Genomic DNA, 26,639 nt, shown 5'->3' on the forward strand with positions numbered 1-26,639 from the left:
TCCTTTTTATCAGTTTTGAACTGGTATAGAAAAGAGGTTTCAAAGCATATAATTTGTTTGTCATTTGCTTCACTTGACATACAATTCTCTTGTTCTCTTTCTAATGTAACTGCTCTGGCTACTTACATTAATGGTGTAGTTCTTGTTGGTTTTTATTTCAAACTAAAAGAAATATATAACTCCCACTACATTTTTTGAATAGGGAAATAACCTGCTCTTGATAGTGTCACATCTTGTTTTAATATTTGTGAAAGTTACGTGAAGACATATGTAGAAGATACATGAAGAATTTAAGATCTGTATGGTCATTATATGCCAATACATTTAATGTTAATCTCATAAACTCTGTAACAGTTGCTTCTTTCTATACAATTTTACTGATAACTGAGTTTGTGCACTATGTTTCCAGAATCCAGAATTTTTTAATTTAAACTACATACGTGGGAGGCAAACTAAAAAAAAAAAAAAGATGTTGTTTCCAAAGTATGAGAATATTTCTACCTGCTTTTTTTTCCCTGCTTTTATCTCCATCTGCCAGTTTTTCTTGTAAACTCTCTAGTCTGTGATAGCTGTAAGCAAATCCTTTAGATTTACACAGAAAGGAGCACAGTTGCTATTCTTCTTTTTGCCTGAATAGTCCATTGTTAGTGGTGAACACTTTATTTGTGTTCAAATCAGTTGAATGTAGAAAATATTCTTCTGATTCAAAGATATTTTAATATACTTCTTTATTTTATAGGGGAAAATATACTTTTATTAAAATTGAAGCTTGAACAAAGCTAATATGACTCTTTCATTTCTTTTCAGTAAATTTCAATATAAATAAAAATGTACCTATGCAGGGTACTAATTAATAGGTAGTTTACTGGTAATGTTTAAAAAAGAAACCAAACCTCCACCCTAAAAATTCAGCAGGCAGATTCCATTAAGTAAACATAAAATAAAAGACAGAGGAACAGAAAGTATGAAAAGGACTGAGATGGAAAAAGAACATTAGATGTTTCTGCAGATCTTTTTTATCTTTTGTAGTAGAGTATGTGCTTGACCTTGTGTAGAGTGAGAGCTGACATACCAAGTGAGATTGCATCTGTGTGGAAAAAATAGATTCAAGAATTATTTTGATACTGTAATGAAGCAATCTTTCTTTCTTCTTTTACAAGAGCACTCAGGGCAGCAACAGAAAGGTAACAGTGTGTCAGTGAAGAAAATAGAACTGGCAATCAGGATTCCCTTTTCCTGTGCTTGGCCCAGCACTGTTTGCTCTCCTGCCAAATAAGGAGGATTCAATTTTACTGCATTTGTTTGCTGTCTCATCTGTGGGCCAGATTTGAAATGTGTGCACATGATTCAGTTTTTGAGGGGGTTTGGGCAAAGACTTTGAGGGAAGGTGATTTTTGGGCCTTTTTGCTAATTTGTTTCTTAAGAATCTCCATGTTTGTTACCATAATACCTCTAGCAATGTCATTCAGAAAACATGAGTGAGAAATAGGTAATAAATGTAGGGAACAAAAAAAACCCCCCAAAACATATGGACCCTTTTCTGTCTTTATATTAGTGCTTCTATTTGCATGTGATATACATTTGACAGGGCGTTGACAGCCTCAGTTCTGAGCTGCTGATTTTATGTTATTTCTTCTCTTTATGAAGGCACAGATCATCATATCCATATGTCTTTTATGTTTCAATGGAAAATCTCGAAAATAGTTTGATTAAATTGCATAAATTTAATACATTCATTTCATGCTACTCTCTTGCTAAAATTTTATATAGTTAAAAAAGTTAGCAGAAAAAAGGCATTAGTTTCCATTTAAAATTTGTTGATAATGGAGCCACTCAAAAGATTAACAAGGTTTATTTGTTCTCTAACTGTAAATGCAAACATAACTGCTCCTTCTCAAATTGAACATAACATCCATTAGTTCAAATCATATTTATGTAGAGTGTTCACTGTTATCATCCTTCTCTGTAACATTTCAAAATATTATTGTGATATGAAGAAGTTTAACATTATTTTCTGTGTCTTTACTCCTCTTTATGAATTAATCGTTTAACAGATTAGGCCTTTAAATAGCTGATAAATATGGACCTCTGTTTACTGAATAGCTTGTTACTGCTTATTCAGGCATTATACAGTCATGAATCAATTATCTTTGCACTAATGTTACAGGATGACTTTAAGAAAAATATATCCAGCCAAATAATATTTTCATGATGATTATTCTTGGACTTATCTTTAGCACCCAAGTGACTTAAATCCAGGTCTGTTGGCAAGGCTTATAAGAAAGAATATTTCTATATTAAAAATAAGCTAATGGTGCTACCTTAAGTCATATATAATATAAGTCACATTATCTCCCAGAAAAAATTATGAAGCTGAATTACTAACTCATTCAAAATCTTTAGCTCCACCCTAGTTTTAAAAAACCTCCACCTAATTTAACAAGGTTAGAAAGAAAGTACTAGTTCTGCAAATCTCAGAAGGGTCTGTTACTACTTTCTTTGCAAGCTAAACTGTATTATTCAAATTATTCTGTAAATTTCTGTCTTTTTCTATTAAATCAAATGCACAAAAGGATTATGGGACATAAATTGAAAGTTGTACTACAAAACATGCGTTCATTTATTGTCCTAAGGGAGATCCACTGTCTCAAGAAAAGAGGTACATGTTACTCTGAATGTCTGAAAGACAGTAACCAAAAGAAAAAAATTATTTCAGTTTCATGTTCAAATGAATCACAAATGTGCCTCAGCCAGATGCAGTTTTCCTACTCAGAAGAATCAGTTTCATAAGTGTTAGGGTACTTTAAATTCTATTCCTTCATAGAAATTATATAGGGTTAACAGCATTATGCAGTGGGACAGCTGGTTAGCCCACGAAGTAGAATTAGTGTTAACAAGAGATGACAGTGGACTAATGCGAAAAGTTTAATATGGTAGGACATCTAACAAAACTGGCAATGAAATATGTGTGGGGAAATTCTAACATGAAGAGAATTTGTATCATGATGTAGCTTGTTGGAAGTTCTGGTGACACACTGAGAATAGTTGGTATAACTTATTAACAGCTTCCTTTGGTTGATTATTAGTGATACACACATAGCATGAATTGGATTACTCTTATGGAATGTTTAAAAATAAAATAAATCCTGAATCCTTGGGTATTATTAGTTATAAACACCTTGGAGAAATTAGGAGAAAGAGAATCAAATTCAAGTTGGATTTTCTCTAAGTCTGTCATGATGTAATTCTCTCTTTTGGATAGCTGTAATTCTCCTTAAATGGGCATTTTTCTTTCAGTTACTAAAACAAAACTAAGTACATTTCAGATTAATTTTCACGGGGGGGAGGGCGTTGTTTGTTTTTGTTGTTTTGTTTTGGAGGTTTTTTTGCTTGTTTTGTTGTTTTTTTATACTGATCTTAGTATAGTTTTACAGAAGTTTTTAAAAAACATAAGAAATCTATTTTAATACTGCTGTACGTATTTTGAAATTACTTTTTATTTGATAAGCATTAATTGCACCTTTTCTTCTTTTCTGTAATTTCATACATTTACTCCATTTAAGGACACTGGCATTTAAATTGAACTTTGTTTGGAATTTATTTGCTTGTGTCAATAAAAAACAAGGAATAATACCAAGTAATTTTGTTGTTGATCTTAAACTGGTGTACAATTATTTACTCACTACAGATAGCTAGAAATCACTTATTTGTTTTATTTCAGCATATGATTAAATGTAAAGTCTTTGTTATTACTAAAGACATTTCTGGAATTCTGGAAGGATTTCTGGAAAATAGGATTTATGTGTGTGAGTCATTCTCTCAGATAGGGAACAGGCATCATAATGCTTCACATTCACTTTGTTGCCTTACTACTATTGCTGGTGTATTTGATTTAGTTCTGATAAAGATTCCTGTTTACAAATGCAAGCTTTAATTAAATTTCTAATTAATACAATTAGAACTGCAGACAATTTCATATTTTTTACCAGTTTTACAATTTTCCTATATTGCAATTTGAAAATTATTCGGAGGTCGATTGACTGATTTGTAAGTGAAATTTTTTTGTAAACCCCATTTATCAAAGTTTTAGTTGTTTTAGAAGACACTAAATAAATTCTATGGGACATAATGAATTGTGAAGTTATAGGTTTTTACAGGAGTTACAGGAATCCAACAACCTGTGATGCTTTAAAGCAATCAAATTTGTAGGGAAATTTGCTGAGAATTATTAAAAAGATTGTTCTATATATTTAGTATCTGATGAAAGTTTCTGGTTCAAATGTGCAAAAGAACAACACTCGAAGAAAAGTAAATAATAAAAGTGCTGTATTCCAATTTACATATAGATTACATTACTCTTTCAACTTACAGAAGCAGTTGCTAAATTTATTTCCTACTGTCCTTTTACTTTATAGTTATATTTGAACCTCTCTTCACATGGAAGAAAACCACCACAGGTTTAGATAAGCCAAAACTGGAGATATGTGAGCTTTTCTGTTATACCATCTCAGTGACTTGAGGCAGATACAGCTACACAGAACAGGTGTTTGTTGATAGGCTGTGATCAACATTACATTACTGACAGTGAAAGAGAAAACACAAATTTAAACAGACTGAGATGATATAGCACCTCTGCCCACTTCTACTGTTATGCAAAAAAAGGAATTGACATATTTTAAACTCTGCAATTGAAAAATCACCGGAATTAAGTCAACTTATGAGAGGCAAATAATTTATCCAAATAGTACTTTTGGTTGACTGGCAATAGATCTCCCTTGGCAGAGTTATCCTCCCTCTAAATGGAGATGTACAGAATTGTTTTGTAAATAAAATGGAGCTTTTTTTTTCTTCATAACTGTAAAATTCACATTTTTTTACAGATCTATGATGGTAAAGACAACACTGCTCACCTGCTGGGAGCATATACTGGGGCATCATTAAGAGGCCTGACACTAAGTAGTACTTCAAATCACTTGTGGTTGGAATTTAACTCAGACACGGAGGGCACTGATGAAGGATTTCAGCTTGTGTATACCAGTAAGTATTCGAGAAAACAGTAGTAATAGACTTATGCTTTTAAAGGAATGAAAATCATAAGATGAAAATGCAGTTAAATGACAAATAGTGAAAAAATTAAGAGCAGATCACTCATCAACATAATACACTTTCATAATCATACCTCAAAAGACCCAAAACATGTAGCATACTGATACCTTGCTTTGACAATAATTTGCATAGTCTGATACATAAATCACTGTACTTTTTCTAGAGGGTTGTTTTTTTGAAGTCATTTTCAGTGTTGGAAAGCTTAAGAGAAATAGGGTAAGTTTCAGTTAATTGTGTTAGCACATAAAAATATTGAAGCATGTGAGTAACCAAAACACTTTGTTTTGTGAAGATAATTCATAACTAAAGGACATTCTCCCTCTTAAGACTAATGTTTGATACTTTGCATTTGTTTCTGAGCTTGCATTGTTGTTTAGAATCATCCAATTTGGAACCAAAATAATAAAGAAAGTTTCCTAATAAAACCTTCTTACCTATATGTGGACTGACAAAATTAAACTCTAAACATGAGGAGAGGGAAAACCTTTTCAGGTCTCTGGCTTAGAGGGTGTATAGAAGCAGCTATACCCATCTATTTTATCAAGTGTCGGGTTCTGAAAATGTGTGTGATTGTTGTACGTGACTATTGACATGTATTGTATATGACTTTTTTAGTGTCTAACTATTTCATCATCACTGAATTATTATATAAACTGAATTTTTAACAAGCAGGACAGTATTATAAGGTAACTCTGCAGCTATCAACATCCTTTTTTTCCCCTGTGCTTAAATAATTAATTTTTCACTTGTAAAACTGTTCTTTTGTTTCAAAAACTCTACATCATGTTTTTAAAACTAATTCTAATAAAAAACAACATAAGTCCTGCAAAATGAAAGGAAAATGTTTCAAGATACTGGAGAGTATGTAATTATTTTCAAGGTGAAAGTTGCATAATTATACCCTGTAGTAGCATGTGATAGCATAGGACTGTACCCTATGATTAAAGATAGGCCTTTTGGTGCTGTGTTACCATATAAGTGTCAAGATATTCGATTTTTCTTATTTATATAGGTATATTCAAGCCCAGCACTTGAACCTTATCATTAACATTTTCTGTCTTTTGAAACATTCTTATAGAATACACTTTCCTAGCCTGAATAGTTATTAGCCTGAAGAGTGCTGAATCTTTTTTTTTGTTGGTATTGGTAGAATTGGAAGAGATAAAGTCCAGATAAGGGCCATGAAGATGATCAGAGGGCTGGAGCACCTCTCCTATGAAGACAGGCTGGGAGAGATGGGGTTGTTCAGCCTGGAAAAGAGAAGGCTCTGGATAGATCTTATAGCACCTTCCAGTATCTAAAGGGAGTCTACAAGAAAGCTGGAGAGAGATTTTTTACAAGAGCATGTGGTAATAGGACAAAGGGTAATGGTATTAAACTGAAAGAAGGTAGAGTTAGATTAGATACAAGAAATAGTTCAGTCTGAGCTCTGTCTGGGTGGATGCATCAGCCAGGGTGGATGGTGCAAACCCTCCATTCAGAGCTGCAGCCTCTGCTCTCAGATGAGTGTCCACCATTCTACCTTGAGGGTCAGGTAGGATGAGTGCTTTTGACTTGTGCAGATGGTCACAGAGTGGTGCCAGTTTGCTGGGTTATGTGGGCTTCAAGTCTCTCTACTGAGCCAGTGGAATGTTCACCCTTTCAAAGAAGTGTTCTCCCTGTGTGTCCTGCACAAGCTGCCCTGCCATGCCCTGGCCGAGGCCTCACGCCCCCTTTGCCTGCACTGGTCACGGTGCTCCTGATCATACACACTTAGGGCAGCAAAAGTGCTTCCAGTACCCACAGTTAGGAAATGCATGTTTGCCTTCAAGAGGAACTTGATCAGTTATTAAAAAGTTTACTTTGATTCTGTCTATAAGCAAGCTGTCCAGAGATGAGGAAATCTCAGGGACCAAGGCAGATTTTAACTTCTTCTCACACAGTGTGATCAGCAGTTTTCTTAGAAGACAGGAAATTCTAGCTGATGAACATTATAAAAAACGGTTCTTCATCTGGAACTCACTTTAGCCTTTTTCAGAGCTTCTGCAGCACACTCTGTACTAGGAAACAATAATTTAGGAATGAGAAGAGTTCAGCTCAAAGGTTGTGAAGACTCTTCAATAAGTGAGGCATTTTCAGTCAAACATTAAATGAGCTGAAGGAATAACTGTAAGGATACAGAATTTGACATACCTTTTTTTTTTGCCCTTATGTAAGCAAACATTCTCATCCAACATGAAGCATTTTCTCTGTAAAATAAAATAAAGAACATTTTTTTTAAATCAATAATTCTCAATATCATCATTATAATTAATTCCTGCATGTAGTTCTTAAATTTACAATCTACTGAGCACAAAATTAGGGTAGGGATTGATGAATATAACAGTATTTCTTTGGTGCCACAGGTGCTATTGTGCTGCTGTTGTTACTCTGCAAAATAATGGCAAACAAATCTACTGTTCAATTTTATTTATAAGCCTTTAAATGTCTATTCGCAACTAAAGGGACAGTCACTTTAGCTACCACTTTATAATTATCATATCATTTTAGAACTGATTGATAATGATAATGAATTTTCTTCTCAATCTTTAATTGAACTCAGGAAAAATGAAGTTCTGAGAAGTTCTGACACACTTTGTCTTCCATGTTCTAAGAAAGGTGTATAGACAGTTATCCTACTTAGACTGCTCAAAACTATAGAAGTGGTTTTAGCCTAAATATGTTGTTACAAGGAGTTTGGAAATTATTGATTTCCACTGGAATACAGAAAATCTGAATTTCATTAAGTATTTATCTGTTTGATTTCGTAACTACAAATTTATTCTCCCACAGGTTTTGAGCTTTCACACTGTGAGGACCCTGGTGTGCCACAGTTTGGATATAAAATCAGTGACCAAGGCCATTTTGCTGGAAGTACTATAATTTATGGATGCAATCCAGGTTACACACTCCACGGAAGTAGCCTGCTAAAGTGTATGACTGGGGAAAGAAGGGCATGGGACTATCCTCTGCCATCATGTATTGGTATTAGACTCTTTTTTATTATTATCTCTTTATTTATTTAGGCTATTTTTTGAATGCAAGAAACAAAAAATTGTAAGAATCAGTAGATCTATGATCTGTTTACAGAGGCATTTATAGTTCTCTCTGCATATAGTTCTCATCTAAGTCTGTGTGAGTGGTGTTGCCTTTTTTAGGTTTAAAAAAGATAGTAAATATTAAACATTTTTGCATACTGAAAATCCTAATGCATGAAAATCTAGTTATACTCAGCAAATAATCAATATAAAAAGACAGCTTAATCAGAAAGCCAGGACCATGTATGTTTCATAAGTATTATTTTTTGCTAATTATATATAAATAACATTAAGCTAGAAAACTTTTCATATATTTACATAGAATACTGTAAAATAAATAAAAACCAAATACATTAATATATGAAGAGGTATAGAGTTGTTTTGTGGGGTTTGTAATTTCTGTTTCTTTACAATATTACTATTATAACTTCATAAGTTTTGCAAGTACCTACAGGCTCAATTACTCCCATAGGAGAGTGAAGAGAGACAAGTCTTAAATATTACAGTAGCTTTCTTTCTTTTTCATAGTCTTTTAGAGGAATATGAGTGAGTAGGGGAAGCAAAAGGTGTAATTCAGTTCTTATACACTCTCTTAAAATATTAGGGCATGCAGTCATTAATTGTACTGTTCAACAAGAGAGTAGATGTATAAATTGATTGCTCACATGATTAGCTGGAATACCATTACATAATGGGTTTTTTTGTTAGCTGAATGTGGAGGCCGTTTTAAAGGAGAATCATCTGGAAGAATCTTATCTCCTGGCTATCCTTTTCCCTATGACAACAACCTGCGTTGCATGTGGGTGATTGAAGTAGACCCAGGAAATATTGTCAGGTACTGAAAACAAGTCTTACAATTATAACAAATGTTTTTGACTATAATAACCAAATCTTAGCTCTAGAGTGGAGAAAAAAGGGATTTTGGACTTAAAATTTAAGGTGCAACTCCGGGCCAGTGTTTTTGGCATTTTAGGTTTGGGTTGAAACTGTCTATCTTTCAAAAAAAATTTACTAAAGAAGATCAAGTTTAAAAAATGCTTATAGTTTTGTGAAATGCTGGAGGCAAGAGAACTCTTTAGTGAAAGACTACATTAAAAAAAAATACCCTGCATTTTAGCAGTTCTTTTTAGTTGGACATTTATTCACACTACATTGCTAATTGCATGATTTTACAGTTCTAGTTAATTTGTTTTGATGGGAATTTGATACATAATATTGTCTTAGGAAAACTGAAACTCTCTTTTGAAAAGACTGTGTAGATTACTTATAGATTATATGAATGGCTAAAGTAATACGTTATTTCATAGTGGATAAATTCAAATATTGTTAGTTTTTTTCTTTCAAATGCTTTTTAGTATTGGCCTTTCATGCATTCAAAGATAAATGTGTGAAGCATTATAGAAAATCACCCTTAGAAATTAAATTTTATTTGCTTTTTGTCTTTGTTTGTTTAGTTTTGTTGTTAAAGTTGTACTGTTGGGTAATATGAAAACTGACAATGAAATCATGGTGTTCTTTCAGCCTCCAATTTCTTGCTTTTGATACTGAAGCATCCCATGACATCCTACGAGTTTGGGATGGTCCACCTGAGAACGAGATGTTACTCAAAGAAATTAGTGGCTCACTTGTTCCTGAAGGCATTCACAGTACACTCAACATAGTAACTATCCAATTTGACACAGATTTTTATATCAGTAAATCTGGATTCGCCATACAGTTTTCAAGTAAGTTGATTAATTTAATTTTAAAATTATTTTATAAGATAGTTCACTTACAGATAATTGTAGTGCTGGAAACACTTGAAATCAGTGACAACATTTCTGACTTTTTTAGTGAAAGAATTGGCATAGGCTTATAGATTTCTTGTAAAGCTATATTTTCATCTTAAAAAAAAAAACAAAAACAAAAACAAAAACAAAAAACCTAAACCGATAAAATACCATGTTCTTTTCTAGTTTTGGCTTTGTTTCAAGAGCAGCTGGGGCAGTGCCAGAATGCTCATAATTATGACTAGTGTTTTTCACAAAGGAGGTTATGTAGGCATGTTAAAAGCTCCATCCTTTTCTAATCAATAAGAGTTTCTGCTTTCAGAGACATCTGTGGGGAGTTTTCATTCCTGCTGTGCTTGTGTAGGACGAAATAGGAAAGAGCACTACAGGAACAGCAGCGCCCTTCTCCCTTTTGCCTTCTGGTGCTATATCATCTTATTACAGGCAGCAGGCTGACAAATCTAAACAGTTACTTAACTGTTATTAAATCCCTTTAGACATTTTATTGCTGAAACAGAAGAAATCATTGAACGAGGTCCATTTTGACCTTCTTTTTCCTCTGGTCAGTGAAATTTATATATATTTTTTCAAGAATAGCAAGCTCTATTCCAATATTATCATTTTGTGTAGCAGTAGCAATTTTTCTAACATGGATTGACACAGAGACTCTTAATGTTAACACTATTTACCTCGTTGTGCTTTCTGTGCTTGGTAGTTGTATTAGCCTTTGTTTTACCCTATCCTTATTCTTTCTATGTGTATGACAAATACATGTGTGTGCATACCGTAATTTGAAGAAAGAATGAATTATGTAAATGCGAGTAAAAAGTGAAAGAGTGCTACTGCTCCATCACCTGGTTTTTGAAGCCATGAATAGAGCTTTTACTCCCTTAGGTCCAAGGTATTATTACCATTTTACCACCTTACCCCTTCCAGAGCCTGTTTGGGAGAGTCTCACATATCTGCTTTCCATTCTCAGACATGCTCCTGTTTAATGTTGAGGCCAGAGAGAGAGTGGGAACACCATTATGCACAGAACTTATTCAGGCAGTCATTAAGGTTCAATGGAAAAATAAATTGATATAGAATAAAAATGGAATTAAGAATAAGAATGGAGTTACAATGAAAAATGGATGGTACATGGGAGTAATGCTATAAAACAGCTACTGATGCATTTGCAGTGATTTATCTTAAAAGAGGGTTGGAACTTCATCTGAACAGAGAGGCTTTTTATTTAATTCTCCATGCTGTTACAGTCTGTTGAGATCTAATGATGACAGTTTAAAGGATCCATGAAGTTTTACTGCCTCGGCATTTCTCTTACTCTTCAGTCCAGATTTTCAAAATCACTGTGATCCTTCTCAAAATACACAGGTTTGGGTGTATATTCTTAGAATAATAGAGGTTCTTTTTTTTTTTTTTCCCCTAAGTTAAGGTTTTAAAATTAATGTGCAAATAGCTACACAACCTGAATAACACTGTTGCTGTATGGACATATTATTTCACTAAGAGCAAAAAATATATCTGAGGAGATGGGGGAAAGAGACATGTAATTCTTTGCAACTTTGCTTCTCATATACTTCCTTTGAGTGTGTAGTGTTGTCTGAGTGAAACAGATGGTGTCTTCGTACTTTAGCTACAGTGTAATTAACAAACAGAAAGCTCACACAGGGGAGGTATCTGCTTTTACTTTCCTCTTGCCATTTTGTGAAATTGGATAAGAGTATTTAACAGGATTATCGGCCCTTTTACCTCTAGAGGAATGTCATTCAATGACAACAGATATTTTATGTTCAAACCTTTTTAAGACTTTGATTGCTTTATTTTTTCTCTATTATTTTCTTTTTCTTAAACAAAAAATGTTTCAAAAATGGATTACCCTCCTTATTAGTTCCTTACAGTTTTATATTTCATTTTATCAACTGTTCTTACACAATTTTGCATCTGTCATTTATTGAAAGAGCGAAAATTTTCACCATTGATAGCATGGTATAATTTATATTTGACTATTTTATAAACCATCCAATACATGCAGAAAAACTATTTGTATCTGGTAACACAGAGGAGAGATAGCATCCTTCACCAAATTAAAGGGGAAAAAGTGGAAGAGAAAGCCTAGGGAAGCTGAAACTTTGTATAAATAGTAGAAAGAAAATTATTATTATTTTATAAATTACAACTGGTAATATTAGAATTCTGTCTATCTAGGGCTGCCCAAAACAATCCTTTAAAAGGCATAGAAGCTGTTATTAATTTTGTAAAATTTATAGCATCTGAAGGAAAAAGGTTTCACTATGAGATTTTTCTTGCCAATTGCATCAATTAGTGTGTTTTGTTTCTTTCTTTTTGTTAGGGTGCCTTTTTGGGGAGAAAAAAAAATCAAAAGGTTATTTTTGTTGCTTTTGTCTGAAATAGTAGAACTATTTTGATGATTTAAACATTCATAGTCTCTGTAAGAAAATAATCATAGAATTTTAGAATGGTTTGGGTTAGAAGGGACATTAAAGATCATCTAGTTCCAGCCCTCCTGCCGTGGGCAGGGACAGCTTCCACTAGACCAGGTCGAACACCTTGAACACCAGCCTTGAATACCTCCAGGGATGGGGCAGCCACAACTTCTCTGGACAACCTGTTCCAGTGCCTCACCACCCTCACAGTAAAGAATTTCTTCCTAATACCTAATGTAAACCTACTCTTTTTCAGTTTCAAGCCATTCCCCCTTGTTTTGTCGTTACATACCCTTGTCAAAAGTGTTTCTTCATATTTTCTGTTGGCTTCCTTCAGGTACTGGAAGGCCACAACTAGGCCTTCTGGGAGCCTTCTCTTCTCCAGGCTGAACAATCCCAATTTTCTCAGCCTTTCCTCAAAGGGGAGATGTTCCAATCCTCTAATCATCTTGGTGGCCCTTCTCTGGATTCGGCCCAACAGGCCGATGCCCTTCCTGTGCTGGGGACCCCAGAGCTGGATGCAATACTCCAGGTGGGGTCTCACAAGAGTGTAGTAGAGGGGCAAGAGTGGAATAGAGGGGCAAGAAACTATTTTCTGCTGAACTTCTAAGAAATACTGGAGACTGTTTCATGGTTGACAAGGACAAGTTTTCTTATTTAATATGATTGTGCATTACTCTGAGGGCAAGAAGGGAAAGTGATAGATTTCAGATCAAATAAGGAAACTCAGCCTGATTGTGCTTATGTACTTTCCACCACTATCAAGTATCCAGGACTAGTGGAAGTACAGCTTGGTTTATACATCCAATGTAAACAAAGAAATAAATGACTTTGCATCTCATCACTAGGCAGAGCAGCCTCGTAGTCTAATGTTATCTTTTATGTCTTTCATTTTCTTGTTGGACATCTGCAAATGATCACTACAGAATCTCTTAATTTAAACTGCACTCTCCTTTGAGATGAGAGTAAGGTAACATGCTAGAAAACAGAGCCCACAAATCCTGAAAAACAAAGTACCAAAAGATGTGTAATAAAGCATAATATTTTAAAAACTTTGTATATATGTGTAAAAGGAAAATAAGAACCTCTGATGATTCAACAGTGGGATTGCAATGTGAGGATTTTGGAACATGTCTAAATGGCATGTATAGATTGAATAATGTAGCTATAGAGAAAAGGTGCCAGAGGTCTATCCTTAAATTGAGAGAAGAGTGAAAGGCTGATAACAGGCCAGAAGCAATATGCAAACAGGAATTACCTGTTACAGCATATTTTCTCTGAACTGTCAGAGACAGAGCATGAGGAGCCCAACAGACACTGGAAAAACACCAATGAAATCAGCAGTAAAATCTTTTGATCAGTAAATTCTGCACAAAACAGAAAATTAGACCATCAAGAAAAGTGAAGGAGAAAGAGAAGGATACAATGATGTACTTGCCAGAGATATGAGTTGTTGGGATATGCCGAAATATTAGACATAATGAAACATGCCTAAACAGGGTTAGGCCAAAATATTAGGCATATTGAAACATTTTTTTTAGCTGACATTGTGCCATGTCAGTCAGCTGAGAAATAAGACAGAGAACTGAAAATAGTTGGGTAAGAACACTAATGTGTAAAACATTCAGTGATAATAATTCTGTGTATGTTTAAAATAATCTGTTTAATCCATTTAATATGTGTGAAATGTGTAATATGAGAAGAAATTGGTGAGATTCTTTTCACAGATTGTAAGGGCCTTTGAATCTGGTATTACAGGGAAGTTTCCTCTCTGCTAACTTTATCATTTCAGGTGCCAATTATCTTTTATTCAGAAATGAAGGATCTGTATTCATCTTTCATAGACCATTATTTCGGTGCTAATAGCTGCACTACTGAGTCCCTCATCATGACAGAATACATTCGGCTCAGGTCTAGGAGTGTAGTCACATTTCTGCCCAATTAAACAGCACAAAATATAGAGCATTTTTTGAGCATTATGAGGCAGCCAGTGCAAGACTAACCTGTAAACATGTTTTGAGTGTTGAGAGGTTTTTTGTAAATAGATGCTCCAGCAGTATTTTATGTCAGGTGACAGCAATTTCTTATATAACAGGATATGCCTTAAAATGCTTGGATTTACTGTCAAACTACAGCTGTCCCTCCTCATTTTAAGAGTGGGTGAATAGCCCTTTGGAATTACTTGTCACTATACACTACAGAAAAAAACCTAGAACACTTCAGACAGATACCTACATGGATGGCTTAAGTTTGGCAATATTAATTTCCAGCCTAAAATTTAATGCATTATATTGCTTACTTTGATTGCTGTAAAGATTAAATGCTTACAAGTCAGCTTTCTATATTTATGGTTAGTGGTGATTTATAACCACAGTGTCTTCTAAATGTTTTGTGTTCAATTTTTTTCCATTTTGCTTGGATGTTTTCTTTGGTGTATTTTTTTGGTTGGTTGTTTGGGTTTTTTTATTGTTTTGTTGTTTTTGCTGGGTTTTTTTTATTGTTGTCTTTTTTTGTTTTTTTGTTGTTTTTTTTTTGTTTAAAGACAGACATATTCACCACAGCCACATTCTTTTGACACTGAACACCCTCCTGTTTTGTTTTTTTCATTTGTTTGTTTGGGGTTTGGTTTTGTTTGTTTGGAGTTTTGAGTTTGCTTTGTTTTTTGTTTTATTTTTGTTCTGTTGTTGTTGTTGTTTTGGGTTTTTTTGTTTGACTTTTTTTGTGTTTTTGTTTTTTTTTTCTTCAGCGTTTGAGTAACTAAGATCTCTACTTCTGGCACTTTTAAGCTTAAGGTTATTTGCATCTGGGATATTTAACTGTTTTCTTAGAATGCTGTTTCCCAGCACTGCTGGTATAGGGATCACTTCCTAACATAATTTTTCACTTTTCTGAAGTCAGTAAGATAGGATTTATTCTTCCTGATGTCTGTTCCATAGCAGAATGAGTTTTTAATCTGAAATGTTTTCATACTCTGGTTTACTGATTCCTTTCAACTTTGAGAGGAGTCCTTTGACTTTAGAGACTTCAGAAGGACTATTTTCCTGTCAGAAATAACTATGAATGTCCACAATTAAAAACAAAAACCAAACAAGAAAAAAAAAAAGAAAAAGGTTTAAAGTAAAAAGTTAACAAAAGCCGGTTAATTCAGACAAATTAAACACTTTCTTACTTTGAGTGTCAGAAGCTCCAAATTTGGCCCTATCTTTAAGAACTACCAAAATATTAATAGGGCTATGAAACTGCGAAGCTATAATGTAATATATATACAATTTGTGATATTGAAATACAAAATAGAAAATTTAACTTTTAAGACAGAAGCAACCTCCCCTTCTCTTCAGAGATCTTCTATTCAAGGACAAGACTAACCAGCAGTGTCCTTTGTTGTGTAACCATAACCTTAACAGTTGCAACAAAGCAGGTTGCACACTATTCTGTAAAGAATCAAATTAAACAGAGATTTTTTTTCACTCAAATCATCTTAATGATCTTTTCAGTAGAAATGGTATTAAGAACTGAATGACCATTGGTAAGATTTTTCACTGCATGAGTAGCCCTTGTGTGTGGTCCAAGATCCTCATAATTTCTTCTTTTTGAGAAGCTATTCCTATCTCACTGTATTCATATGCACACATAAAGAAGTATGCCATCTGACATAGGGATGGATCTAGTATAAAAAGCTTTAAAAACTCTATAGTTCCAAAAAAAACTCAAGCCCCAAACACACAATCTAAATGAAATTAAGATTTTCAAAACACTTCTTTCCATCTGGAATGCATTGCCTGCATGATTACATATTGTCACTGTATCCATTTTCTGCTGAGTTCTAGAAATTATCTGAAACCATATGTCAATTAATTTACTTGGGGCTGGATTTCATACTCAGTGCCAAAGCTATGAGTAAATGCTTAAGAAATAATAAATGTTCTGAACTGAAGAGTTCATGTTTATGGAAAAAGATAACTTATGAACTGGGAATAAAATAGTTCATGAGGTTGTCCAGGAAGACACGGTAAAAGAAGTGTAGTACTTTGGATGGTTTTAACAACTAGTATAAATTGACAAAAGCAAAAATAATAATAAAAAATAAAATTGTGTTATCTCATAAAACCTCTTTGTTATCTGTCTAAGAACTAAAATGGTAGTAAGATATATAACCTATCCTATCTGGTAACCTATCTATAAACCTAACCTATCTGATAGTGAAATTGGTCCCTTAAGAAAGAACTGATGTCCACTCTTCCCACTCCCCCCCAAAAAAAGATACAACACTATACCAGGTTACTGTGTAAATGAGACTTTTAAAACAAGTTCAGTTGACATCTGAGACTCTACTACAGGGTTGAACCAGGAAGGAAACCTGGTCTGACTGTGTGAGTGTGGGATGTGTAGCTGCAAAGGGGCCTTGGTCACAGCTCTGGTGGTGCAAGTGTGACTGCCTGAGTGGCTCCTTAACACAAAGACCTGCCCAGACAACATAGAAAACCCTGGTTGTGCAAGATGTTAAACTTTGTTTCTCAAAGGGGTACATTGTCCCAAATGAAATTCAGATTCTGTACTTTATTCTTAATATTTTCCCATTTTAATCTTCAAACAATGACTTACAAACTTAGATAGAATCTATGAAGTCATGAAAAATCAACAAACAGAGTCTGTGGTTAGAATTTACTTAAGAATTATATCAACTATTCTCCTAAATCCCTGTTAGATCTACAGCAGAAATAAAAGTTAAAAATAGATAAAAAAAATTATCAGAAATGTTTCTGTCAGTAGAAGACAATGAAAACGCTGTAGATATTTTATTATTTCTTTTTCAGGAAAAGTTGTATAGAAGGTTGGATTTGAGGTAGCAAATACCAAGCTGACCTGGTTCTCAAACAGCGTTAGAGATGCAGGGAGACTGCAGTGTCCTATGGGTAAAGGTATTACATGGATTCTGAGGCAGCTCGAATTTTGAAGGTGCAATCTGTCAGGATTGGTTCAGGCTGGTGCAAGTTTGAAAGAACAGCAATACTGGAAAGTCTTTACTTAAAGTGATAGGAGTTTGGAAGAACATGTTGGTTTAAAGAAGTTAATAATAATTTTTTTTTAACATACTGTGTGCTATGGAGAGCTTGAAATTTGGAAGGCTTAGAGCTTCTGACCTGATTCTGTGTTGAGAAGAATCTTCCGTAATTCTTCAGGGTGGGGATTAGGACTCCCTACTGATATTGGACTTGGCATGCATTAGAACATTAAATTTAGAAATCACTGTTAACAGCAAGAAATTCCAAGACATTTATTATATTGATCCCAGCATTGGTGTAGTCTATTACAACCTTGTCACACTTTTAATGTCATGTTTCAAAGTATCTTTCCTGCATGAAAATGGAAATGTCCTTTTAGGACATTTCAGTCACATCTTAAATTGCCTGGGCTTATAAACTATCAGAAACCTTTTGACTCTGACAGTAACTTATTTTTGAGACAGGAATTATCAACTTAAAATATTTAATTATCTGATTTAGGGCTTAAATGTATTTTTGTGCCTTATTATTAAAAAGATGCGTCAAAATGTTTTTATATCCCACATAAAGGACATTTGTAGATAGATCTGTGTTTACACCTTTTCTGGGTTTAACAACTTCAGTGGCTCTGTAGAAGCATTTGCACAGTATTGTACAGCAAGTAAAGAGATGATTTAAGATACTCCCTTCTCTCAGCTGCTCAGAACATATGCATCTGTTCATATGAATGCTCTTAGGACAAATCCAAACAAGTTGGGGGGGGGGGGAAAACTGAATTTTTTGCATGGCTTGTCTGCCATGAAACTGCAAAACAAGGTTCTGCCCCACTTCAAGTCATACAGCAGGAATGGGATAAGATAAGTAACTCTCCAGAGTAAGTATTACTTCTGCCTGAGCATTGGCACATGTTTTCTGTAGGATTGGTGGTCTCATATTCAAAGTCTACATTAGAGAATGTGTTATATGAATATCTGAGATATTAAGTCTCACTTGTGGGGCCTTTGGTTATTTCTCTGTTAGCAAATAACGTAGACCAAGTGGAACTGATATATAGATTGAAACAGCAGGTACTGAACTACTGCTGGCAGCACTGTTCATGGATAGTTCAAAGTGTTCTACTGTAGTTCAGAAATGGATCTTCCAATTTAGTTTTATGCAAATGAAAACAATTCATTGCTCCAAAACCATGCCCCATTGTAAACTCAGACACAGTCTGAAGTTATATTTCATGAACACATTCAGCTCAGAAGTATGTAATAACTACACTGAAACACTTTCTGTCACTCTGATCATGTAGAAAATCATACAAGCTCTGTGTGTCTAATATGTTCAATAATCTCTCACCCATTGAACAGTTTGAAAATTAGTCCCACTCATCCCTGTCATGATGCTGGAGTTTTTATCAAGAATTGTTTCTTTGAATTCCTAATCTAACACAAATGGTTTGGCTTATTGTAGTGTGATTATTTTAAACTAGCAGTGCCCAAAGAAAAAATTAAACAGGTTTCCGCATTTCTCTACCTTCATTAGAGGAAAAAAGCTCTTATACGATCACAAACGGGTTTATGCTACACACAGAGTTACTCTTGCATTGATCATGCTGTGTATACCAGGTAATAGACACATTTTGGGGTTTGTCTATTTCCCATCAAAAATGTGTTTTAACAGCAATGTAATTGATTACATTTACATTTACAAATTGTACCTCACTAGTTATTCAAGGCAATTTGACCGTAAGTCTTTTCCATACTCTCGGTTTCCAGTTATTGTGATAGAATAAAATGTGATGTATTCTTTTTATTGATTTAATAACAAAGAACTCTACCACTTATGCTCTAGTCAAACAGATCAGCCTGTGTTTGGCTTTGAATATCTCCAAGGCTGGACATAAAACAACCCCTCTGTAAAAAAAACAACAACAATCAAAAATCATGATGTTTGACCACACTCACAGTTAACCAGTGTTTTCTTTCATGCAGCTGGATTTTTGCTTGTTGCAACTTCTAAATGCTGTGTTTGTGCTTTTGTTGTATACACACTCCCTAGAAGAGTTCTTGTCTTCTCTATTCCTTTTTTGTAAAGCTGCTTTCTAGTAAATTGTGTCTTGGGAATGATTTGCCCCAGATGCAGGATTCTGCATTTCCTTTTTTGAATTTTGTAAAGTTTCTATCAGGCTTTTTCTCCAGCCTATTGAGACTTCCCTAAACAGCATTCCTGCACTAGAGCATATCAACTGATCCTCCAGTGTCTGTAAACTTGCCAAGAGTTTACTCTGTCTCATTGTCCTCATCTTTAATGAATTTTGAAGTCAACATCCACCCCTGAGGGACACTGCTGCTAATCAGCTCCTGCCTAGGGTTTGGATTATGGACAGTCTTTGAACCTGGCAGATCAGCCTGTTTTCCATCCTTTTGATACATCACGTATCCAATCCATGTTTCACCAATTTGGCTACAGAGCCAAAAGAGCAAGAAGTAGGTTGAGCAAGGATGCAAGCATGCAAGATGGCAAATAAGGGAAAGGTTATAAGCTTGGCATATAGATCTCATATTATAAAGTTAATTTGCATAGATATTACTAAGTGATTAAAACACCCAACCAGATTGTATCAGAAATTCTAAATAGGTTTGTGTGCCCCCTTAGCATCTTTTTCAGCCATACACAATTTCTTTGCAGAACAATGCAATCTAGTAAGAGCAGTGTGATTTACAGACAATAACAAATTTTATAACAACAGCTTTGTCTCTTTGTCCTTCCAAGACTGATTACAAATTCTGGGTAAGTATCAGCCCCCATTCTTCTGGAATTGATACCAGCATGTTTTAGATAAATCAGAGGAGTGTTTTTCTTGTTTATGGCAAAATTCAAGGCAGGTAGTATTTAAGTGGGCACAACACAGTTTCTTTCCAATGTGGGCTGCTCTGACTGGCCAACACCAGTCAAAAAATGCAGTTTGTCCTGTGTTCTCAACAGGGAGGGATACAGATAAATATATGACTGGTTTTACTACTTGCTTCAGTCTAAGTTTATTTCAAGGGTTTTTTTCTTTTACTTCTGATCTGACCCTTTTCATATTTGATGACATTTTATTCCAGTGTAATCTAGATCCAGTATCTTATTCTGCTAGTATAGTGCAATGAATTTAGTAATTTCATATTTCAGTAATATTTTTTCTAAATTAAAACTCAGCAGCATATTTAAAGATATAAACAATAGTCATGACCATTGTGTCTAAAGCAGAAATTTTAAAAAATTACATGACAATTTAAAAAAATCATTATCTTTCATTTATTATCCAGTAGTTAACACTTTAAAGAAATATTTCTTTAATGTTTGGGGACTAAGGAGGAAATATTTCCCTTACTTCTGTTCATACTTGATTTTTCGTGAGGATGTTTTTGTGGGGATTTTTTCCCCCTGTAATCAGTATTTCTTATGTGGAAAAACAGCTCCTTAAAAAACCCCATGACTTTATAGATCTTATTCTTTTATGTTGTGTTAAGCATGTTTTGGAAAGAAAGGTACTTGTGTTTTTGTTTTTTTAAAGAAATAACCTATATAGACCAAGATTTGCTCTTCAAAAAAATTGTAAATATGTAACCCCCACACATTTTGGAAAAATAGATTACTGTCTGCTGGTATTACCTCCCCAGAAAGAGGGCATGTGAATTAAATCTCAGCACTGCCACTTTGTATTTATGTTGCACAGATTGCTGAGCTCAATGGGACTAGTTCCACAGGCAAATGTGACATTTGGTATTTATTTATAATATGTTTCAATTCTATAACATAAGTAGGAAATAAAATTTACTTATATAAACACTGAAGTGCTTACCTTTTACTTAAGCTTACATATTTTGGTACATAATGTCTTAAATAATATGTTGATCAGAATATATTAAGTATGGGGATAATATCTATAAATTTCTCATATTTCCCTTGTAGTCATTGTGATTGTGTGTTGTCTTAGTAATAATCTGTATTTATGCATTATACATAGCTGTCTATTTTGTGTGATTTCTTTGATATTATTATAAAGGTAGATAGGTCATGTGCAGGGGTATAGATATGAGTGATAAATGAAATTTACTTCCAAGATCAGTCCTAAATGTTACACCATACATATATTTATAACATATATATATATATATATATGTGGAGAATTGAAGATGTATACAAGCGTACTTCTTTGAAAAATCTGAAATTCTTAATCTGTTTTTTCAATTCTTTTTTTCCATTATTCATATTATAAATCACTCTAAGTTAAAAGTGCAACATGTCCAGGATACTAGGAAATCTCCTACTTTCCTTTTTACGTATTGCAGTGCTCCACAGAATTTAAAAAAAAAATAATTAAAAGAAAAAATTGGCACTTTTAATACTTAAAGGAGGCAGCAAAAATTAATAGTATAAAAGCAGTAGATTTCTCAATTTGGAGGATTTATCAAAATTTTAGAAGCGATTAGGAAAATTTTGAATTTGCAGAGCCTCCTGATTAGAAAAACGTAATGGGGCAAAAATGCATTGAAAAGATTACTTTTTTCAAAAATTTATTTTTATTTTTTCTTTTGCTGCTAGGTTCTGTAGCCACTGCCTGCCGTGATCCTGGAGTCCCCATGAATGGAACTAGAAATGGGGATGGAAGAGAACCTGGAGACACTGTCATTTTTCAGTGTGACCCTGGCTATGAACTTCAAGGAGATGAGAGAATAACCTGCATTCAGGTAGAAAATCGGTACTTCTGGCAGCCCAACCCACCAGTCTGTATAGGTATGAAGAAAAAAATCAAATAATACTTTCCTAAAAATAGAAATCCTGATGTAATGAATCACACTGCTCTAGGAACTTGCTTTGACGAACATACAAGTACTGCACATCTGAGAAATTATTTTGCATAAAGCCCTGATGGACATAACCAAAACCTTTCCTCTGTAGTTGTTAGTATAATAGTTCTCATCCTTTTCCTCTCAGGACCATATCATTTATACTTTGATGATCTGTGACAGAGAAAACAAGAAGGTCTATGTCAATGACTACTATTCTTGCTAGTCTTGGACAAACATTGCAGGGAGGAACTTGCCAGAGACTGCAACTGCTAGGAGCACTGTTTAGCTTTCAAACACTCTCTTTCCTTTAATAAATTTAACTTGACCCTAGCTGTTGCAAATAAAATCTACATTCTATTTTCATATGCATGCATGCACATCACCTCCCCTGTTCAGGCGTGGCTGCAGACATATTAAAGTACTGACTTGGTGTCTTGACTATTCCACTTAATGTGTTAAAGTGTTATTTTCTCTATTCTTACTCTTCTTACTATGCTTTCCTATGCAGTGTGAGTGTATGGGCTTGAGGACAAGAACTGTCTAGACTATTTGCTTGAAGACTTCATTAAAGAAATATTTTATTGTTCATCTCTTATAATTCTTATATGTGAAAATATGTATTTATAATACTAACTGAACATCTGTAAGTGTCTAAGTGAAAAAGTAAAACGAATTCCAGGGCTCTAGGAAGAGGCCTTATAGTTAATATATTCTATCATGCTGGCCTTATTTGATATTGCTGGGTTTAAAATATATTTTTCAATAGAAAAATAATTACCCTTTTATAAAGCAGTACTTGCAGTTTTAATCATTATCACTCTTGAGTTGATGATATCATTAAATACTTTAAATGTAAGTGCTCACCTGACATTCTGTCCTTACCACATGTGTACATATGCTTATATATGTTTTTTAACTGCACGCATCCATTTACCTAATACTGGTAATTTCCACACTTTATGCACAAACACCTACTGTGTACAGAGTAGCAAGAATGGTTATTATGATGATTTATTTGCCCAAATATCAAGCATGAAGTTATCTTCTATTGATTTCCTATAATGATACATTGTTGGGGAATATGAACTGCTAATAGACTAAAGTAGAGTGTGCAAATCTTACCTTAGAGCCGAGAGATTTCAAAATTGTGTGTTGTAGTTCAGTACACCTTGAAGTTCATTGATTTTTTTTCCCAAACTTGTAATGTACTCGTTAATGTTCTTTCCATGCCTGTAAATCAAAACTGTACGATACTTACTCTACACATAACTTCAATATCATCATGGTTTATCAAAGCCTTAGGAAAAAAGAAACATAATTTTGATGGAAGAATAAGAGGTAAGGATAATTCCTGAGGTGTACACTAGTACTATGTTCTAGATTTACTTTATTAACTCTTTACACTTCATAGTGTCTTTTCAAAACTCCTTATTATTAATGCTCAAAATTAAAATGTACTTGTTAATTGTTCCTACCTGTGCGAGTGTCTTGGTTGTAACAAAATTTTAAGAACATCTTCATTTTAAAGGTAGTCGCAATGGGAAAATTACAAAGAGCTATTCATGCATTTGAATGAAAGATAATAATTAGAAACTCTTCTATATTGAAGATATTTTGAAAAACTATAAATTTGAGAGCATGTCTTGCCAAAAGACAGTCCTTTGGCTTATGCCTGTGGTGCAAAAAATAGCTAGATGTTTTCCATTCCAAAGATTCTCTGGAATCAATCTTGTCTAGATACCAGAATCTTAAATGATTGTGTTTGCTTAGTTTTCTCAGTGGCAATATTAAAAAGAGTGACTTGCAAAAAGTCATTTTGGGATTCAGGTTAACTATACATTTAGGGGAGGTATAGACTGTCTCCCTGAAACTTCAGACATTCTTCAGAAATTCATAGGCAAATACATTTCTTTTTTAAATTGTGGCTTGTTTTTGCTTGTTTCTGTTGTTTTTCTCAGTAAAAGATCTTGTAAACAGTTAATTCTTGTGGTGCTTTCCTAAAAATGTGATCTATATGACACTAATATAAAGTAAAATTTCAGCAGTTATTTCATATTTCATTATGATTATTTAAATTTATCTTCAGACTAGATATATAGAAGAAAATTTTTACAGTTAGGATAGTTGAAGCACTGAACCAGGTTGCCCAGGGAGTCGTGTATTCCATCACTGGAAACATTCAAGGTCAGATTGGACAGAGCTCTCAGCAACCTGATCTATTTGAGGACGTCCCTACTCATATCAATGGGTTTTGACTAGATGATATTTAAAGTTCTTTCCAACTCAAACTTTTCTATGATTCTTTATTTAGTATCTCTTATTAGAAAAAAAAAAAAAGAAAAAACATATGTTCTGTTTGTTTTGTTAAGAAGTAATTAAAAGAATAAATAAATAAATAAATAAAGGACAGAAAGCTGGTGAATAATATTTTCTTGACTTCCAGAGAAATTAAATAGATTTTAAATAAAAGGAACCCAACTTTTACTTCCTCCCATAGAAAAAATGAATGCTAAGATCAGCAGAGAGACAGACACAGTGCTTGCTTACCACTCTGTCTACACAGAGGTTTATAAAGAGAGGCTGACATAACCTACGTCTAGTTTTCACTGCATAACACATAAAAATTATATTTTTCATAGTGTATTGACATTTACCTTTCTAAAGGGGTTGTTATATTTGTTCAGTCTTATGTCTTATGTCCAATACCTGTGAAAGGTAGGTGTTCTTTAAACTGTATTTTCAGAGCTGGTCTCTCCTCAGTTAAAAATAAGGTTATGGCACTTAATAATAGCTTTCGACACATTAAATCCAGAAAATTATGGATTCTGAAGCACACGAAAATTTAATTAAAGCACACAGAGAAAGAGAATGTCTATGAAGAACTTTAGAGAAGATGGTAAAGTGGAAAAAGAAGCATCATGTAATAATATTTTTCATTAGATGGTGTTAACATTATCAACTTAGTATCTAATGAACTAAAAATTAAAATAACTTGAAATTGATGTATCTAAAGAAAATTCTATCTGAGAGATATTCTATAAAATTGAAGATGGGGTTTTTTTGTTTGGTTGGATTTTTTTTACTACTATTAATGGCACAACTTGAAATAAAATACATTTTGGCTGTCTAAGTTCGTTTACTCCCTGGAGAGACTTTCTGACTATCAAGTAGACCTTGGGACAGTTTAAATGAAAGAATCAGTCTCACTGTAAACAGAAAATGTAACTGCTAATGTGTGTAAAGAAAGAATAAGTACATAAAAAAGAAGTTACTAATATGAAAATATTCTATCAATGAACTAACAGATAACTAAACTAAATCAAGACATCAAGGAAAGTACCAAGAATGCAGACATTGGCAGAAAATAGTGTGAAACAATGACATAGCAGTTTACCTTCTTTATATCATCATATGTCCGTTCAAGATACCTCAAAAATATCATCAGAATCATACAGTTTAGTGGTCATTTCAGTGAAGCTTGATTACAGTGAATGACCTAAATATCCTCTTTGGTACTCTTTAAATTTTCATTCCTGAGATATGCAGATAGTTCAACCAGAACTATTAAAGTACTTGAAGGGAAGGAGTCTACAGGGTTATACTGAAGAACAGTAGTTGCAGCTGATGAGCAGCTTTTACATTCCATACAACCTCACAGCTCCTCTTTTGCATGAACTTTTACTTCAACGAGAGAGAAGGTTGCAGGGACCTCTTTTACAGTTAAAGGATGCATATTGTTTTGTAATAATTTCATTTTACTTATTTCAGAATTGTGACAAAAGAATATTAAATGACAGATGTTCCTAAACAATACCAATTTTAATTTTTTGAAGACAGAGAAATTGCAATCATTATCCTTCTTGTAAAACTAAGTAAATGTTTCATACTAAGTGAAACTTCTCCAGTCTGTTACCTTGTAGCTAATGAAATTTTCTCCAGCAACTGAAAATATCTGTTCATTTATTGTGATAAAAATTGTATTTGGCAGCTATTAAGAAAAACAAAACAAATTGTACTAGGCCTGGAAGATGTATTTTATGCATTTACTGGTACTATTGATTCATGATATTTTTGTGTTCCTCGAGCAAGGAGTTGTTTCAGCTTCTAACTGTTTTTACACAAAATGATGATTTTGGAATTCATATGACTTTTAATAAAAAAATGTAAATGAATATTCTATTTTTTTTGTTGTTTTGAGTTAGTTTCACTATTCATTACTCCCTTTTAATATTGAAAAATATGTAAAATGTAGAAAGATTACACCAATATGGACTGCAACTGTGGATGCATTAATCTACTAAAGTATTCTACTTGCAGTACTTGAATTCATAAATGACTTGTGATTTAATTTATAGAATCATAGCATGGTTTGGATGGACCATCTAGTTCCCACCCTCCTACCATAGGCAGGGACACCTTCCATTAGACCAGA

At 33.8% G+C, this 26,639-nt stretch overlaps 1 protein-coding gene across 1 annotated transcript in view; it reads left to right on the plus strand.

The window, feature by feature from the left end:
- CSMD3 (CUB and Sushi multiple domains 3) overlaps positions 1-26,639 on the plus strand; it is a 604,389-nt gene that overhangs the window by 398,327 nt on the left and 179,423 nt on the right. Inside the window, exons 24-28 of the mRNA XM_008929222.3 lie at positions 4,881-5,037; positions 7,918-8,109; positions 8,871-8,997; positions 9,684-9,886; positions 21,960-22,151. Coding sequence (XP_008927470.2) covers positions 4,881-5,037; positions 7,918-8,109; positions 8,871-8,997; positions 9,684-9,886; positions 21,960-22,151 — 871 coding nt within the window. The remainder of the gene's footprint in view (positions 1-4,880; positions 5,038-7,917; positions 8,110-8,870; positions 8,998-9,683; positions 9,887-21,959; positions 22,152-26,639) is intronic.

This window comes from Manacus vitellinus, unplaced genomic scaffold (assembly GCF_001715985.3).
Source record: "Manacus vitellinus isolate BGI_N305 unplaced genomic scaffold, ASM171598v3 scaffold_1_pilon, whole genome shotgun sequence".
Lineage (NCBI taxonomy): Eukaryota > Metazoa > Chordata > Aves > Passeriformes > Pipridae > Manacus > Manacus vitellinus.